The sequence below is a fragment of the Ctenocephalides felis genome, unplaced genomic scaffold (genome assembly GCF_003426905.1).
Source record: "Ctenocephalides felis isolate EL2017-DRISC unplaced genomic scaffold, ASM342690v1 CF-g0.4_SCAFFOLD_01170, whole genome shotgun sequence".
NCBI classification, from domain to species: Eukaryota; Metazoa; Arthropoda; class Insecta; order Siphonaptera; family Pulicidae; genus Ctenocephalides; species Ctenocephalides felis.
This window is the reverse complement of record NW_020537324.1, coordinates 19,152,225-19,166,164: the sequence shown is the minus strand read 5'-3', so window position 1 is coordinate 19,166,164 and position 13,940 is coordinate 19,152,225. Positions and strand designations below refer to the sequence as shown.

Sequence of the window (13,940 nt, the reverse complement as noted above, 5' to 3'; positions counted from 1 at the left end):
CGGGTCGCACCTAATATCCACGCCTAGTATGCCCGGAAATATCGTATTATCAGACTGTGGTACATAGTCAATGTTGACAATAGATCATTTATATTTATCTATAAGCATTGTAAAGATAAGACAGCGGGATTAATATGTGTAGGTACTCATATATTACCTAATAATAAAATAGTAACCAATTTTTTTATAAAAGAAGTATTAGGTAAAATCAGCAAGAACCGCAGTGTAAATGAACGTCACAGGACATCCGGATTTAAGCCCGACGCAAAACAATAATCGCCATAAGTGAATTAGACTAGATTCAAAATCGTTCTCATGCTAATACCATAAAGGAAATAAAAGGCTCATTCAATTAAACTAAATTGAGTTCATTTAAAATGATACGTAAATGTCCGTAGGACGCCAAGAGTTTTATGAATGCAATAAAATATGAATAAACGTTATGAATGACATGCAATCTTGTTGACTACATATAGAGAATATCGTTCAATATAAACTAATTGTGTTGCTTGTACTCGCGTTTAAAGACTTGCGGTTTCATATTAATAGAGTGCAACGAACATAATGCAATTAACGTTAAATATAAAAGCATTTATATTCTGCATCCGATGTTAAAAAATGTTATACAAATGAATATATACTTTATATTAAAAAGTCGCTTATAAAATTTTTGAACTTTTTAATTGTAATTGCAATTGTATGTATTTTATATAACAAATTATAATAACGTTTATTTAAATATCAATATGTCAACCATCGTTTTTCATCCGCATTAGATAATTATTTGAATAAGTAGGATTATTAAAATATTTCAACCAGACATATATTTCGACGCTGCATATATAAATTGCGCAATGCTAATTAACACTTATTGAAAGAAACAAATGTACAGACACTTTGAAGATAATTAATAAAGTAATTGCTTCAATTAACTGTTTCGAACTTAATGAAAAAAATTCCATCTCGTTCGCCTTCTATAGGATGCCTGCTGGGTAGAGTTACACATACTTAATTAAATGAGATGGATTCAAAGAAAAAAACTTTCTGTGGTTTACTTGCTGTAACCGTTTATCGCTAATTTAACCACTCCATTTAATTTGAATGGATGATACATAATTATATATATATATATATATATATATATATATATATATATGTATATATATGTGTGTGTGTATATATATGTGTGTGTGTGTGTCTGGAAGCCTAGAATTTTTATTTCCTATTGCCCGTGATAGAATTGTTTTTTTAGATGCAACCAATAATTTTTAAATATAAATTATACATAATACTAATTTAAATTTCATTGTAATTTAAATTGTGAGTGAACGCAAATTTAAGACAATAAACATGCGTAGATTTATGTTCAAAATTTATACGAAACCAATTATATAAAAGATTGTTTAATCGGAAAACGATAAAACTAAACCACAAAAGATCGTGAAACATACGTCTTGGAAATTTTATATTACTTTTAAATCACTTATTTTAAAATGTTAATTATAATAAAAATGCTTTAGGCACTCACTGTATATGTCGCCAGGGCAGGTCTTGCAGCATCTTCCCGGATGGAGAACGGGCTCGTCGCAAGTTGGCTTCGGACACTCGTTCTTGATGTTCCGGCATTGGACGCGGGCTACTATTCGACGCTTTTTCTGAACCTATAACAATTACAAAACATAAATATAAAAAAATATTAAAATGCTATATAACCCTATTCTTTATAAAATAGAAGTATATAGGATTAATATTATGAAGAAGTTAACATTTACATTCTATTATTCCATCATTTATTTAATATTTTGTAATTTATATTTAAATTTATGACAACGAAACATGCTAAAAATGTAAAAACACTAAAAATCAGTTTAAAAAATGTTCTTTTCCATTCGCAAGACAGGATATCGTTTCGCTGCAAGAATCAGCGTTTTTCTTTTGATACAAATTGCCTTCGCAAATCATTTGCATATTTAGGTTAATAACGACCGATTTATGAATTCGAAGGACCAATTTAACGCGCCGTCTGGTAAACGTCTCTAAGAATAACTCCACGGCTACTCTTTTTTATTATACAACTTTGAGCAAATTTTTTTCGAGGATATTTACATATATTTATAGAGTTATTTTTAGTGTTGTAAAAAGAAAAATATTATATGGATTTCTTCAAACTCACCGGAGTACACTCGCAGCGTATGCAATACATAACACCAAAAGGAGGTCCTAAATCTGCAAACCATGTTGAACCAAGTTCTCGAGTTTGTTTACCAAATGTGCATTCTGAAAAATGAAGGAAATTGAATTTAATTACATATACAATACTTAGGTTTTAAAATACATTATAAAACTAGTGGGGTGTATGGCATCGTGCCTTAAGGCAAATTGCTGGAACTTCCCGTACCGTAACGAAATGTTCGAGGAATACTGAATGTTTTCAAATAGATCATTATAAATATTGTAACATTTACATTATAAATATTGTAAGTCTAATATTTATAAGAATTATATAAACTGAAGTGCAAAGTTAAAATTATTTATTCAAAGTATATTAGAACTTTAGTCAGAATTAAAAATAAAATCTGAATTATTTTCGATATACCAAAATTATTTTTATAAAATAATATTTATTTTATAAATTTTTAAAATTTTATAAATATTTTTTTCCAAAATCAATTATTTTGTTAAGACAAGCAGAAATTTCTTTGAATCATTTAAATCGGACGCTTAGTTCTCTCAAAAATTGCCATTTTTTACATATTTAGCTCCATATCTTCGAAATGGCTGGGCCTGCCTTTGCCAAAAACTAATAAACACTTCTCCCAATCATTACTAATTGAATGTTTTTTAGATCATTCAAATCGGATACTCCGTTCTTTGAAAAAGTTGATTTCTATTTTCTGCACTCTTTGGTCCGTATCTCGGAAACGGCTGGACCTGCCTTCGCCAAAACCTAATCAGCTCTTTTCCCTATTAATAGGAATCGAATGTTTTTTGAACCATTCAAATCGGTTGATCCGTGCGCCCGGAAACGTGACTGGAAATTTGTATCCATACATACATACACACACACACACATATCCATTTTTTCTGAGATATGTTCAGAAACCTTCAAAACGTCGAGAAATGCAAAAAATTTCAATTTCGATTTTCGGCCCATTACAATAACTTACCCTACGGGAAGTTAATAATAACTTATATCTTTTTAAAAATATTATATGAACTAGATATATATTTCGCGCAAAATTAATAAAAAATATACTGTTGAGCAACGAACATATTCTTAAGAGTGCATTTGTAAATTTACAATGATAATTTTCTGATGAAAGCTATTCGGGCTTCTAATGGCATGTTGGCGTTCACTGAGCGCGATCTCTGGTGCTTTTTTGGTCATTTCCTTTCCTCTTGTACGCGCCCATGCAAGAGGAAGTGCTCATTATGCAAAAAACAATCGCGCGTATTTTTTTCACGGCCTGCGAGAAGAACGGGTATCAGTATCCGTTGGGCTCTTATCTGCTTCATTCATAACATATCGGTCATTAAAACCATAGTAATGCAGGGTTGTGCTTGGATCATAATATTTTTTATTTGCTTTATCTGATTATTAATTAGGATTTCAAAACATACTAAGAATCATTAATTAAAATATGAAAACATCCTTTACATCTGTTAAGTTATTTCCTAGAATATTATTTTATGTTTGTCTCATCAATAATAAAAACTTGTTCGAAATGTCAGTTTGCCTGGCTCATTTGGTGTAAGCAGCAAATAAGTTATTTAATCCGAGTGCAATTATAACTAAAGTTAATTAGAAGTCATAAAATCGAGTAATTAATCATAATTCTATACGAGCGAAACTGGTCCTTGGGTGAATGTGTATATTAAAATAGATCAAAGTGAACAGCTTTTATAAATGATAGTTATTATGAGAAATTGTAAGAAAGTATTTTCAAATTATGAATATCTTGGAATATCATTTGTGAAACCAACAATGTTGCCTCCTGACCGAAATGCTACGTGTGGACCTAGCAAAAATATTCGAAAATTTAAAAATTCACTCTGCCACTTCTCATCGAAGTGCAATTACCATGACAAACATAAATCAATAAATCGATGACATTTCTAACGAATGCTAATGTTAATAATAAGCGAGCGGTTTTCGCTTGGAGCTGAAATATGTTCGCAACTACTTTATTCGTACAACAGTTATATGTTGTGAGCGCTTTAAATACATTTACTCATTGGAAGAAATACTCATTGGAAAATATAATTGACAGGTTATAAATCGTCGTACAAACAGGTATGCAGTCGCGCACCATTTAATAAACGCAAGGTGCTATCACCAATTTTGGAAATAACCCTCTTGCGGACAGAAAATGCGGTAAGTACGCTTACACCTACATGGATATTTCGATACTGAACCTTTTCATTAATCAATTTAAATTTATTCAAGCGCAAGCGCAATTATACCTACATATATTTACGCAATTTGATTTTGATGACCATTTGATGAATTCTGTATGTTCCTCCACATAAATATCAACATATGAACTAAACTAGCTGTAAGTGGTATGTCTTAAGGCAATTAGGGCATCGTGCCTTAAGGCAAATTGCTGGAACTTCCCGTACCGCAATTCAAAGCTCGAGTAATTAAAAATAATCAATAATAATAATCAATAAAAGTTGATCAACGATTTGAAACTTTTAATAGAATTTCGAACCATATTAAATCATTCTATCTTAAATCATTTATTTTGAAATATTTTGGAAATTCTGAACTTTTTTTCAAAGTAATCGTACTGCTTTAACTGCATAAAAACAAAATATCAAAGCGCATAAGCGCCGAGTCGCCGTCTACCGCGTAAACATTGGTGCGGAACCCATAGGAATGTAAACAAAATTTATACTTATTGTTAAAATATCTGATAATACGATATACATTTGTCTAATGTTCATTTTTGACCGCGAATTGACACATTTTTTCACTTTTTCCTCCATATCTCCATATCGTTGGACCTGCCTTTCCAAAAATTTGAACAGCTCTTCATTTAATCTATACAAATAAAATGTTTTTTGAATTATTCAAATCGGACGCTCCGTTCTCTTAAAAACTGAGTTACCGTTTTCGGCACTTTTTTCCCCGTATCTTCGGAACGGCTAGACCTGCCTTCGCCAAAAACTAATCAGGACGTCTCCTTATCAATACGAATCGAATGTTTTTTGAATTATTCAAATCGGTTAATGTGTTCCCGAAATCGTCGACGAAAATTTGTATCCGAACATACATACATACACGCACACACACACACATACATCCATTTTTTCTAAGGTATGCTAAAATGTTCAGAAGGTTTTGAAACAGAAAGATCTATAAAAATTTTCATTTTCGATTTTTTTGCGATTACTATAACTTGCCCTACCGGAAGTAATTTAAGTTATGAAAATTCGTTATAAAGAAGTGTATAAACAGGTCAACGTATTAGCCTAGGTACCGATGATAGCTAGAAATTTGGATTATATATTTAAAAGTGTATTTTTTTTTAATATTTTCATTTATTCATATAAGTTCTCGGCACAGTCTTGTATTGAAAATAATTACCATCGTGGAAGGATACCTGATGTTTCCGAAGTCCGATACTTTCGATTAGCGCACTGTTGCGTGCCACACGAAAACAAATCACTGGCGGGACAAAACAAAACAATCCGCGTGTTATGTCCAAGAGGTATCGAGGAAGTGAATAATAACCTACCAACAGGAGGCGAGGAAGGTCCAGTTCCGATCACTTACAATTAATATAAATCAGTAACGGAGGCGATCGCCGGTCGCTCGGGGCAACATTAAGTCGATGTATGTTATACGATTAACTCAGATGATGTACATTATTTTACCAAATGCAATATTGTTGAAAATCGAATAAGATCTCGGAAACGTATTATATATCGATAAAGAATCACACCCATCTATTCCACTGGCCCAATCCAATAATTGGAAAAAAAAGAAAAATGAAATTAGTTATTAGTAAAATCAAATTAGATTGTAATGAGATTTTATTTACAATAAATAAATTTGAATTACATAGATAATTTAAAGTCGCAAAAGAAAGTAAAATGTTCACTTAGCAATAACTATTTAGAACTTCAATATTTGTATTGTAACAGACGATACAAGTTGCGATTGCTTGCAAGTACATTGAGTAATTAATAGCTTCATCATAGCCATGACCTGCGTCATGTCATGAGAAATTAAAAATTTAATTGAATGTCCAGCCATGCAGTTTTATTGCACAGTGATATTATCAATTGAGAAGCATCCATTAAGACTTCTCGGAGCAGAAATGACAATATATATATATATATATATATATATATATATATATATATATATATTAGAGATTCGCAAAGATAGCAAAACTGTAAAAAATGCATAGAGATAAATATTGATTTTTAGTTAATCTGCATGATGTGAGAAACAATGATAACTAATCACAAACAATTAATTAATAATATATGTAAACGATTCGCATTCTCGAATGTAAGTTCGAATAAAAAGATTTCATAATAAATATAATCACTTAGTTCAAAATACAGTGCCAAAGGTATGTAATTATTCACTGTCTTATCGATAACGAGCAAAACCATGATGAATATAAAATGACTAAAGTAAATTGACCAAAAAATACGAGTTCAATTAATCCAATAATTAACAACTACACTACAAATTTGCAAATTAATGGAACTTGTCACGCGTACCCATAATATGCAATGGTGAATGTTTGCAATTATATCTCTAATCCGACAACCTATACAAACTATGTATTTTAGTACTTGTACGGTTTAACATAGTGTGAGTCATGCCATGTACAGTTTCTGCTCATTATGCAAGCCCATGTTTTCTACTCTTCGCGAACTTCTAACCATTTCTTGCCAACTCTGATCCCAAATTCTACTCCAGTGAAGAATTTTTCATATGAATTCGAAAAAAATCTTAAACTACTCATTCCAATCTTGTTATTTGTTTTGGCACGTGCTAGACGTCTATTGCGATGTCTACTCTAGACTTCGCAGTGACTAGTTCTACATCATAGATATTATTAGATGATAATAATTTCTGTAAAAATCTATCTATAACTTTACTTGTTTGAAACAAAAATGAATTGGACTAGACTTCGAGCTTATTTCGAATATAGAGAAACATAGAGAGGAAAGAATTACTTTTCTAGTTAGACTTGAGGTATAAAAACTTCACGAATGGCTGAATTTCGAAACTGTGGATGTGATATTATATGGGTACAATTATTGACACTTTGTAGATACTTGGCAAGTCATGTTTTCTAGTGAAATTACGTACTGAAGATTGATGTTAGCGAATCTTAGTGAAATTCTTTAAATCGATAGATTCAAATCAAATTTTCGTTGGATTAAAATGTTTAATTGGTTTAATCTCCATGAATAAGTTCAATCTCCAAAGTGTTAACTAACGGTAGTTGAGAAGCAATCAAATAATAGGCCCGAAACAAGTCAAAAAAACATCACGCATAATATTTCGCATTTAAAATAGTGACAGCAAACCGACACGACTTTGTTTTTGATACGTTTGAGCTAGTTACGCAACTGACACCAGAATGCGTGTATATGTATCTATATGTATATCGCACGGCATATCTGGGAAAAGAGCTTAGCTTGCCGAAACCTCACGCATCACCGCGGAAGCATGGGAACGCACGACTTTTCGGGATCACGCGTGAAGCAACACATGACAACCAGCAGCTCAAGTTCAGAATGAAAGACGGTGGCATAATCCACATATGATCTGGTTAGATTTGATATCTCACCGGCCAGTATAGTTCGTTAAAAATGTAGAGAAAATATGTTGGAACTTTCAAGAATAATTACTTTGATAATAAATAGGCCATAAGAATAAAGTAAAATCCAATTTAAAATACATTATCAGAATTGATTTTTCAGAATAATTGATCACTTGCATTTAGAGATGGGTAACTCACTCCGGAGTTATCACTCCTATACAACTCCTCCATCGGAGTGAATCCGAGTGGAGTTGTTTCACAGGATTTGTCATATCCGACTTCCTTAAACTGGTATTAAATCTGTTAACTCGTTTAGGCATTTCTTGTCTCGCAGACAGTTTTATGACCTTTTTTTTAGATATAAAAGTCAAAATAAATACCATTGTGTATTTTCCAGAAAATACAAAAATGTTACTTTAAAGATACAGAACAATGAAATTGTATTCAAGTGTAAATAGCTCAAATGTATAATTTATTGAATAGTAAGGGGTCATATATCTAACTACGACAATCTTTGGCCATAAATGACGGCAATCAGGAATATACATACCGAAAAATAAACGAAACGAAATACATTTATTTAATCTTGTTTTTTTCATAGCCTGAAATAACAACACTTTAGAGTACAAAATTTATCAGTTATATCATTAGTATTTAAACAGTAAAAAATATTCAGTATTATATTATTACTTTTACACAATTATATAATTGTGTAAAAGTAATGATATGCTAATCGAACTTCGCGATATAATATTAATTTTCAAATGGAAATAGCAGAAGAAAAATTTTGAAAGCAGAAGTATTATGTTTTGCTTTTATTACAAAGTTTACTACATAATTTTTATATAAAATTAATCCAAAAAATCAATTATTTTCTCATCAAAAGGAAATCATTAAATTGAATTTGATTCTCAAGTTTTGCGTTTTTACTTTGGTCAACACTGCTAAAAATACGAGTCACGGAGTCAATCTGGTCGACCGAAAAATTTTACAATCCGTCATTTATTCGTGAATATTTTAGAAATATTATTTTATTGATAATTATTCATAAATTTTTATTTCAAATAATTAATGGGATTTGACAAATCCTGAGATACATAAACAGCGTACTATAGAACACATTTGTTTCGAGTATTTCGGTTTCAAAATTGTCGGAGTCGTGGAGTTGTTTAGCGGATATAATTCCACCATGAAGCGGAGTCAAATCCGAGTCGATCCGGCTTCGGATATAATAAGCCCATCTCTACTTGCACTGCTACAATCACAACTATGTAGTACATTTATCTGCGTTTTTTGACTGATTCTTCGTCAATTATCGTTGAGATCTCTAGCAGAACAGCATCAGTGATTTGTGTTAGTTTTAGTGTCTCTTGCGTCGTCGGGCCAATGAATTACGCGGTGTCGTTTGATCTCCCGTACTCAGGACTGGGGGCCCGTTCTCGCTATTCGTGCAGGACAAAAGCGCGCACACAAATTTAAATATATGACGTTTCGCTCGCGCCACGCCGACGGTTGCACCGTTTGCAACATAGAGTTATGTTCAATATCGATAGATCAAACCCATTATTTTAATCAACAGTTTTATATAAGCCGATACAAAAAGTATATTGATTTATTACGCTTAATTTATAATCTAATACGGGTGCCTGAAATTTCTTTCAGATGACCCATATTATCTGATACCACTGCCTTTTGATCTTAATACCATCACAGAAAGTTGAAGATTATATAATGCGCGATACACCATGAAACTAAAACAAGAACAAAATTACACAAATACTCAAAATATAGAGTGACGCAATTACTTTTATTAGTCATAAACTCAATTAATTTACATAAAGAGGATAACACACGTGCGTTTTTACATCTGCTGGAATGGAATATCATTTCCGCACTCCAATATTACATGTCACCATTCACTAAATGATGATGTCAATGTCACGGAAGAACGTTGCTCGCGGTATATTACAGCATGCCGTCATCGATTCAATTCGGCAATTCAATTGAAATGATGATATTATAGGCCGAAACAAAAAGCGTGAAATCTACGCATTTGAACTCATGCAACATTAAGCGTTTGCTACTTTGGATAGACGTTTTCTATTAGTTGAGTCACCATCGTCCAGCAATATATTCCGTTCCTGCTGCACACATTCTCTGGGTTAATTCTGATATCGACCAACCGAAAATAACTTAAGTGTGGTCTAATAACGGGCACTTCACTGTTTAATTAAATTTTATCTGCTAATGCTTGAATAAACAATAAAAGATTCCTGTACAAAAACTCAAACAATTTTATACCAAGAAAAACATATCGATAAAAATGCTAGTTTTATATCAACTACATATACAAAATGACAAAGATTATTTACAACTACTAAGACGTTGTTGTCAAGAAATTTTATGAAAACCAGACGGCAGTGTATCTATTTTTTATAACATGTCCCTGATACTATTTTAGGGGGATTCTCAAGGTGAATGAAGTAAAAACTGTTTAAAAATACGCGGAAAATTAATGCAAACAAACATTTTGCATATTTTTGTATTTTCTGGATATTAATGCATTTATGATCGAAATAAAAAACAAAGTATAATATTAAGAATATATAAATATATATATATATATATATATATATATATATATATATAACCGGTGCAACATATCGCCTACTGAATAGAGTTTTCTGATTTCCGTCGGGTTAACGAACTCGGCTCTATTTCCGTCCCGTTGGGGTTTCGATGCGGGACGCCGCGAGGCCTTCATTAATTTCCAGACATCTAGACATAGAAAATTGCGTAGATAATATTTGCTCGCGAAAATATTTTGTTAAAACTGTGCCCAGATAAATTAGGATCAACTGCTTCAATCCACAACTTCCATTAACAAACTGATTATATATAGGCTAGTGATGGATGGGCAATGAGCTAGATGTGAGGGAATGCCGGATCGCAGAATGATTCTTATAAATATTTACTTTAAAAATAAATTGTAGAAACTGTTCGTAGAAAAATAATAAAAGCTAAAGTTGATGATATAAAAGGACTATTCTTATATCAAATAAAACTTAATGTATCTCAAGACCCATCACTTTTCTTTTCTACATCATGATGATATGCATTAACAGCTCATGTGAGTGGTATACAAGAACGCGCTGTCTCTTTTGATAAATGCATTTTGCTTTATCCAATCAATGATCATACATACCAACAACTCATTTGCCTTCAACGTATCAAGTAATGAACGACACATCTATTGCACTGACAACAGCTCCAGATGGGGCGCCACAAATCTGCTCATAATCTATTTGATAAATGGGAATCGTGTGCCAATTCGAACGACGAATGAATGCGCAAAACTAGTTTAATTCCACCGAAGCGCATAAGCCCGCTGAATATTCCTCGGTAATTACAATCATTTTGCATGTCTCATGAAGGTGCTACTCGACACGTACTACTTTGGAATCAGTCACAGTGCGCGAAGACCACTTGAATGATGTTATGAAATTATAATGTTTAGAATTGAACACAATGTATCTTGTACAACAAAATTGTAGAATGTGGATTTACCAGGAGAATCAACAACAAGTATAACAACACCTGCCATAATAAAGGATTTTTAAATTTTATCATTAACTGCAAATTGGTGATAAGCAATTCGCTTATTATGATAAATGAGTTTGTCCCATTGGTTGATAATAAGCCGATGATTGTGGTGGCGGACACTTCCCATGCACTGAACATAGAACGTGTGAGATGTTTATTCAGGTCGCTGACAACATTCGCAAATGTTGGTAATGTTCCAGGTTTGCGTTACCCGCGAAGCGAGTCTTGTTTACAAGTATTTAGCGAATGCAACTCAGTCTTTTTGGCAATTGATGGGGGCAGGTGTGAACAGAATCTTTCAATACCAACAATAAGATATATTCCAAATTGTTTAATCGCTGTGCATTTAACACGAAGACAACCGACTAATGTAGATGGTGATAGCGGGCTATAGAGTGTATATCTACATATATATAAAAATAAGTCGGGTTTTCCTTCCTGACGAAATAACTCCAGAACGCACGAACCGATTTCATTTTCGACAATTTTGCATTCGTCGAAAAGCTCTCGGGTTCCGCAAGGTTTATAGCTAAGAAAATTAGTGATGCATGGCATCGTGCCTTAATGCAAATTGCTGGAGCTTCACGCACCGTGATTGAAAATTCGAGTAATGACATTAGTGAGAGTTATCAGAATTATGCTTGGTCAAGTCAACGAGCAATTCTTGTCGCAAAAAATAATGATGCACACGCACTGAATTTCACCATTTAATCAAAAATTGCTAGCGATTTGGTGGCATACCAATGATTCCGATTGGTCTTTCGTTTGACTTCAAACGATTGCGATTTGTATACTTAAACATATTGCATTTAAAAGAATACCTCTAATGCACAAATATTACGAATAAGTATTCTATATAAAATTTATTTTAACGAGTAAGTCCTAATAATGTAACCTTAGCATCGTAATACAAAACGACTGTAAATAGTTAAACAACAAACTCAACAAAATAAAGTTTTTTCTATTATTGTTTCATAGTGCAAAAAGCAAAGCAATATCGTTACGATAAACGTCACTACAAATTAATAAAACAACATTTTGTGACAAGATATCTTTAGCGATTTGGAACACGCAACGGCATTTGGTCACAAAGTTGTGAGAGTACCATGATGTTTGAAGGAACGTCTGATTAAGGGCCAGTGTCTGGTGTACGACACGCCGGCATTGAGATCTTGCCAAGTCTGATACGAATATATCCCGCGACGGCGACTGGTTGACGTAATAGAACAACGTGTTCCTTGTACCTTGTAAATTGAAAAAAAAAGATTCTTCTCAAAACATTTCACGAATTTTATCTGAATTTCTGTAGCAAAATTGAATCGATTGCAGATTGTGAATTATATTATAATTAAATGTTAAACAAAGTAGCAAATATTTTTATGATTCGGTGACTCCATGACAAATTGCATACCGGATAGTATAAATAATCTATATTATTTTAATATTATACTATTTTATTAGCAAAATTTGATGTGATAGACCAAAAAAATAAAATTTTTGCTTACGAAGAGAACTTTTAGCTTTGAACAAAATTCATAATATTTCATGTAGATGTTTTGGCTGAATATGAAAAATTTAAATGATAATATCCAAGGACATAGAGAGAATATTAATATTAGAAAATTGCTTCTTTGAGAAACTAATTGACAAAGTATGCCTATTACCGCGAATATCGATTATATATTTTCTAAGAGGCCAGTCTATAATTAACATCTTAATTGTAAAGCAAACAATGAGCTTGAGTTTGACACCATGGAGTTGAACTATCGGCAATATGGCACGTGCTAAAAACTCATAAACGTATGTTTGCTTTTCACCTCCGATGCGCGGTGTCTGAGTATGAAAGAAATGTCTGAAGTGCGAACTCGCAGCCAGTAGAAGATTTGATTGCATGGCTGTAGAGTGAACGCGTCATAAGCAACGCAAAGTGATAATTAGTTTTATAATTCGAGTTATAGCCGTAATTTGTAACAAATCCGCCGGCAGAAAATAAACATTGTAATTAGCACAGGCTGGCCGAAGTCTTACGATACTCGAGAATGCAATATAAAAATCACAATTGGAGAAACTCGAGTATCCGCCGAATGATCGACATCTTAGAAGTATTACACCTCCTGTTATTTAAAATATGTGTAGTTTGTAAACACCTAGAAACAATTAAGTTACACCATAGTAGCGATCTATTGCAGTAAACAATTGTTTCATTTAAGAGGAAAACTTTGCTATTGGAACTGGGTCTCAATACCAACTCTACCCCAGCACCGAGATTCAATACCAACTTTCAATCTCTTCTTTCCCGTGCCGTGCGCTCGCGAATATTAATTGATTATAAAGGTTACAATTATTATGTAGTACAGTTTATTTATTTAAATCCACTGCGACCGCCATTTACTTGTTCTTATTTTTCTTCTGTCGACTTGTCCCGTTTGGCTTCCAGCGTTGTGCCGGTCTCTTGGGTGGGCATCGTCGCTAATGGCTGTTGGAAGACTCAAGGTAATACAATGAGATTATTCCTCTTCTAAAAATATTTAATCTGCA

General features: G+C 32.7%; 1 protein-coding gene across 2 annotated transcripts in view; it reads right to left on the bottom strand.

Annotated features, from left to right (window-relative positions):
- The window catches only part of LOC113366015 (dorsal-ventral patterning protein Sog), a 51,778-nt gene that overhangs the window by 25,193 nt on the left and 12,645 nt on the right, over positions 1-13,940 (bottom strand). For both annotated transcript variants that reach the window (XM_026607561.1, XM_026607562.1), the window contains exons 2-3: positions 2,174-2,277; positions 1,529-1,661 (exon numbers count right to left, since the gene is read on the bottom strand). In XM_026607561.1, coding sequence (XP_026463346.1) covers positions 1,529-1,661; positions 2,174-2,277 — 237 coding nt within the window. The remainder of the gene's footprint in view (positions 1-1,528; positions 1,662-2,173; positions 2,278-13,940) is intronic.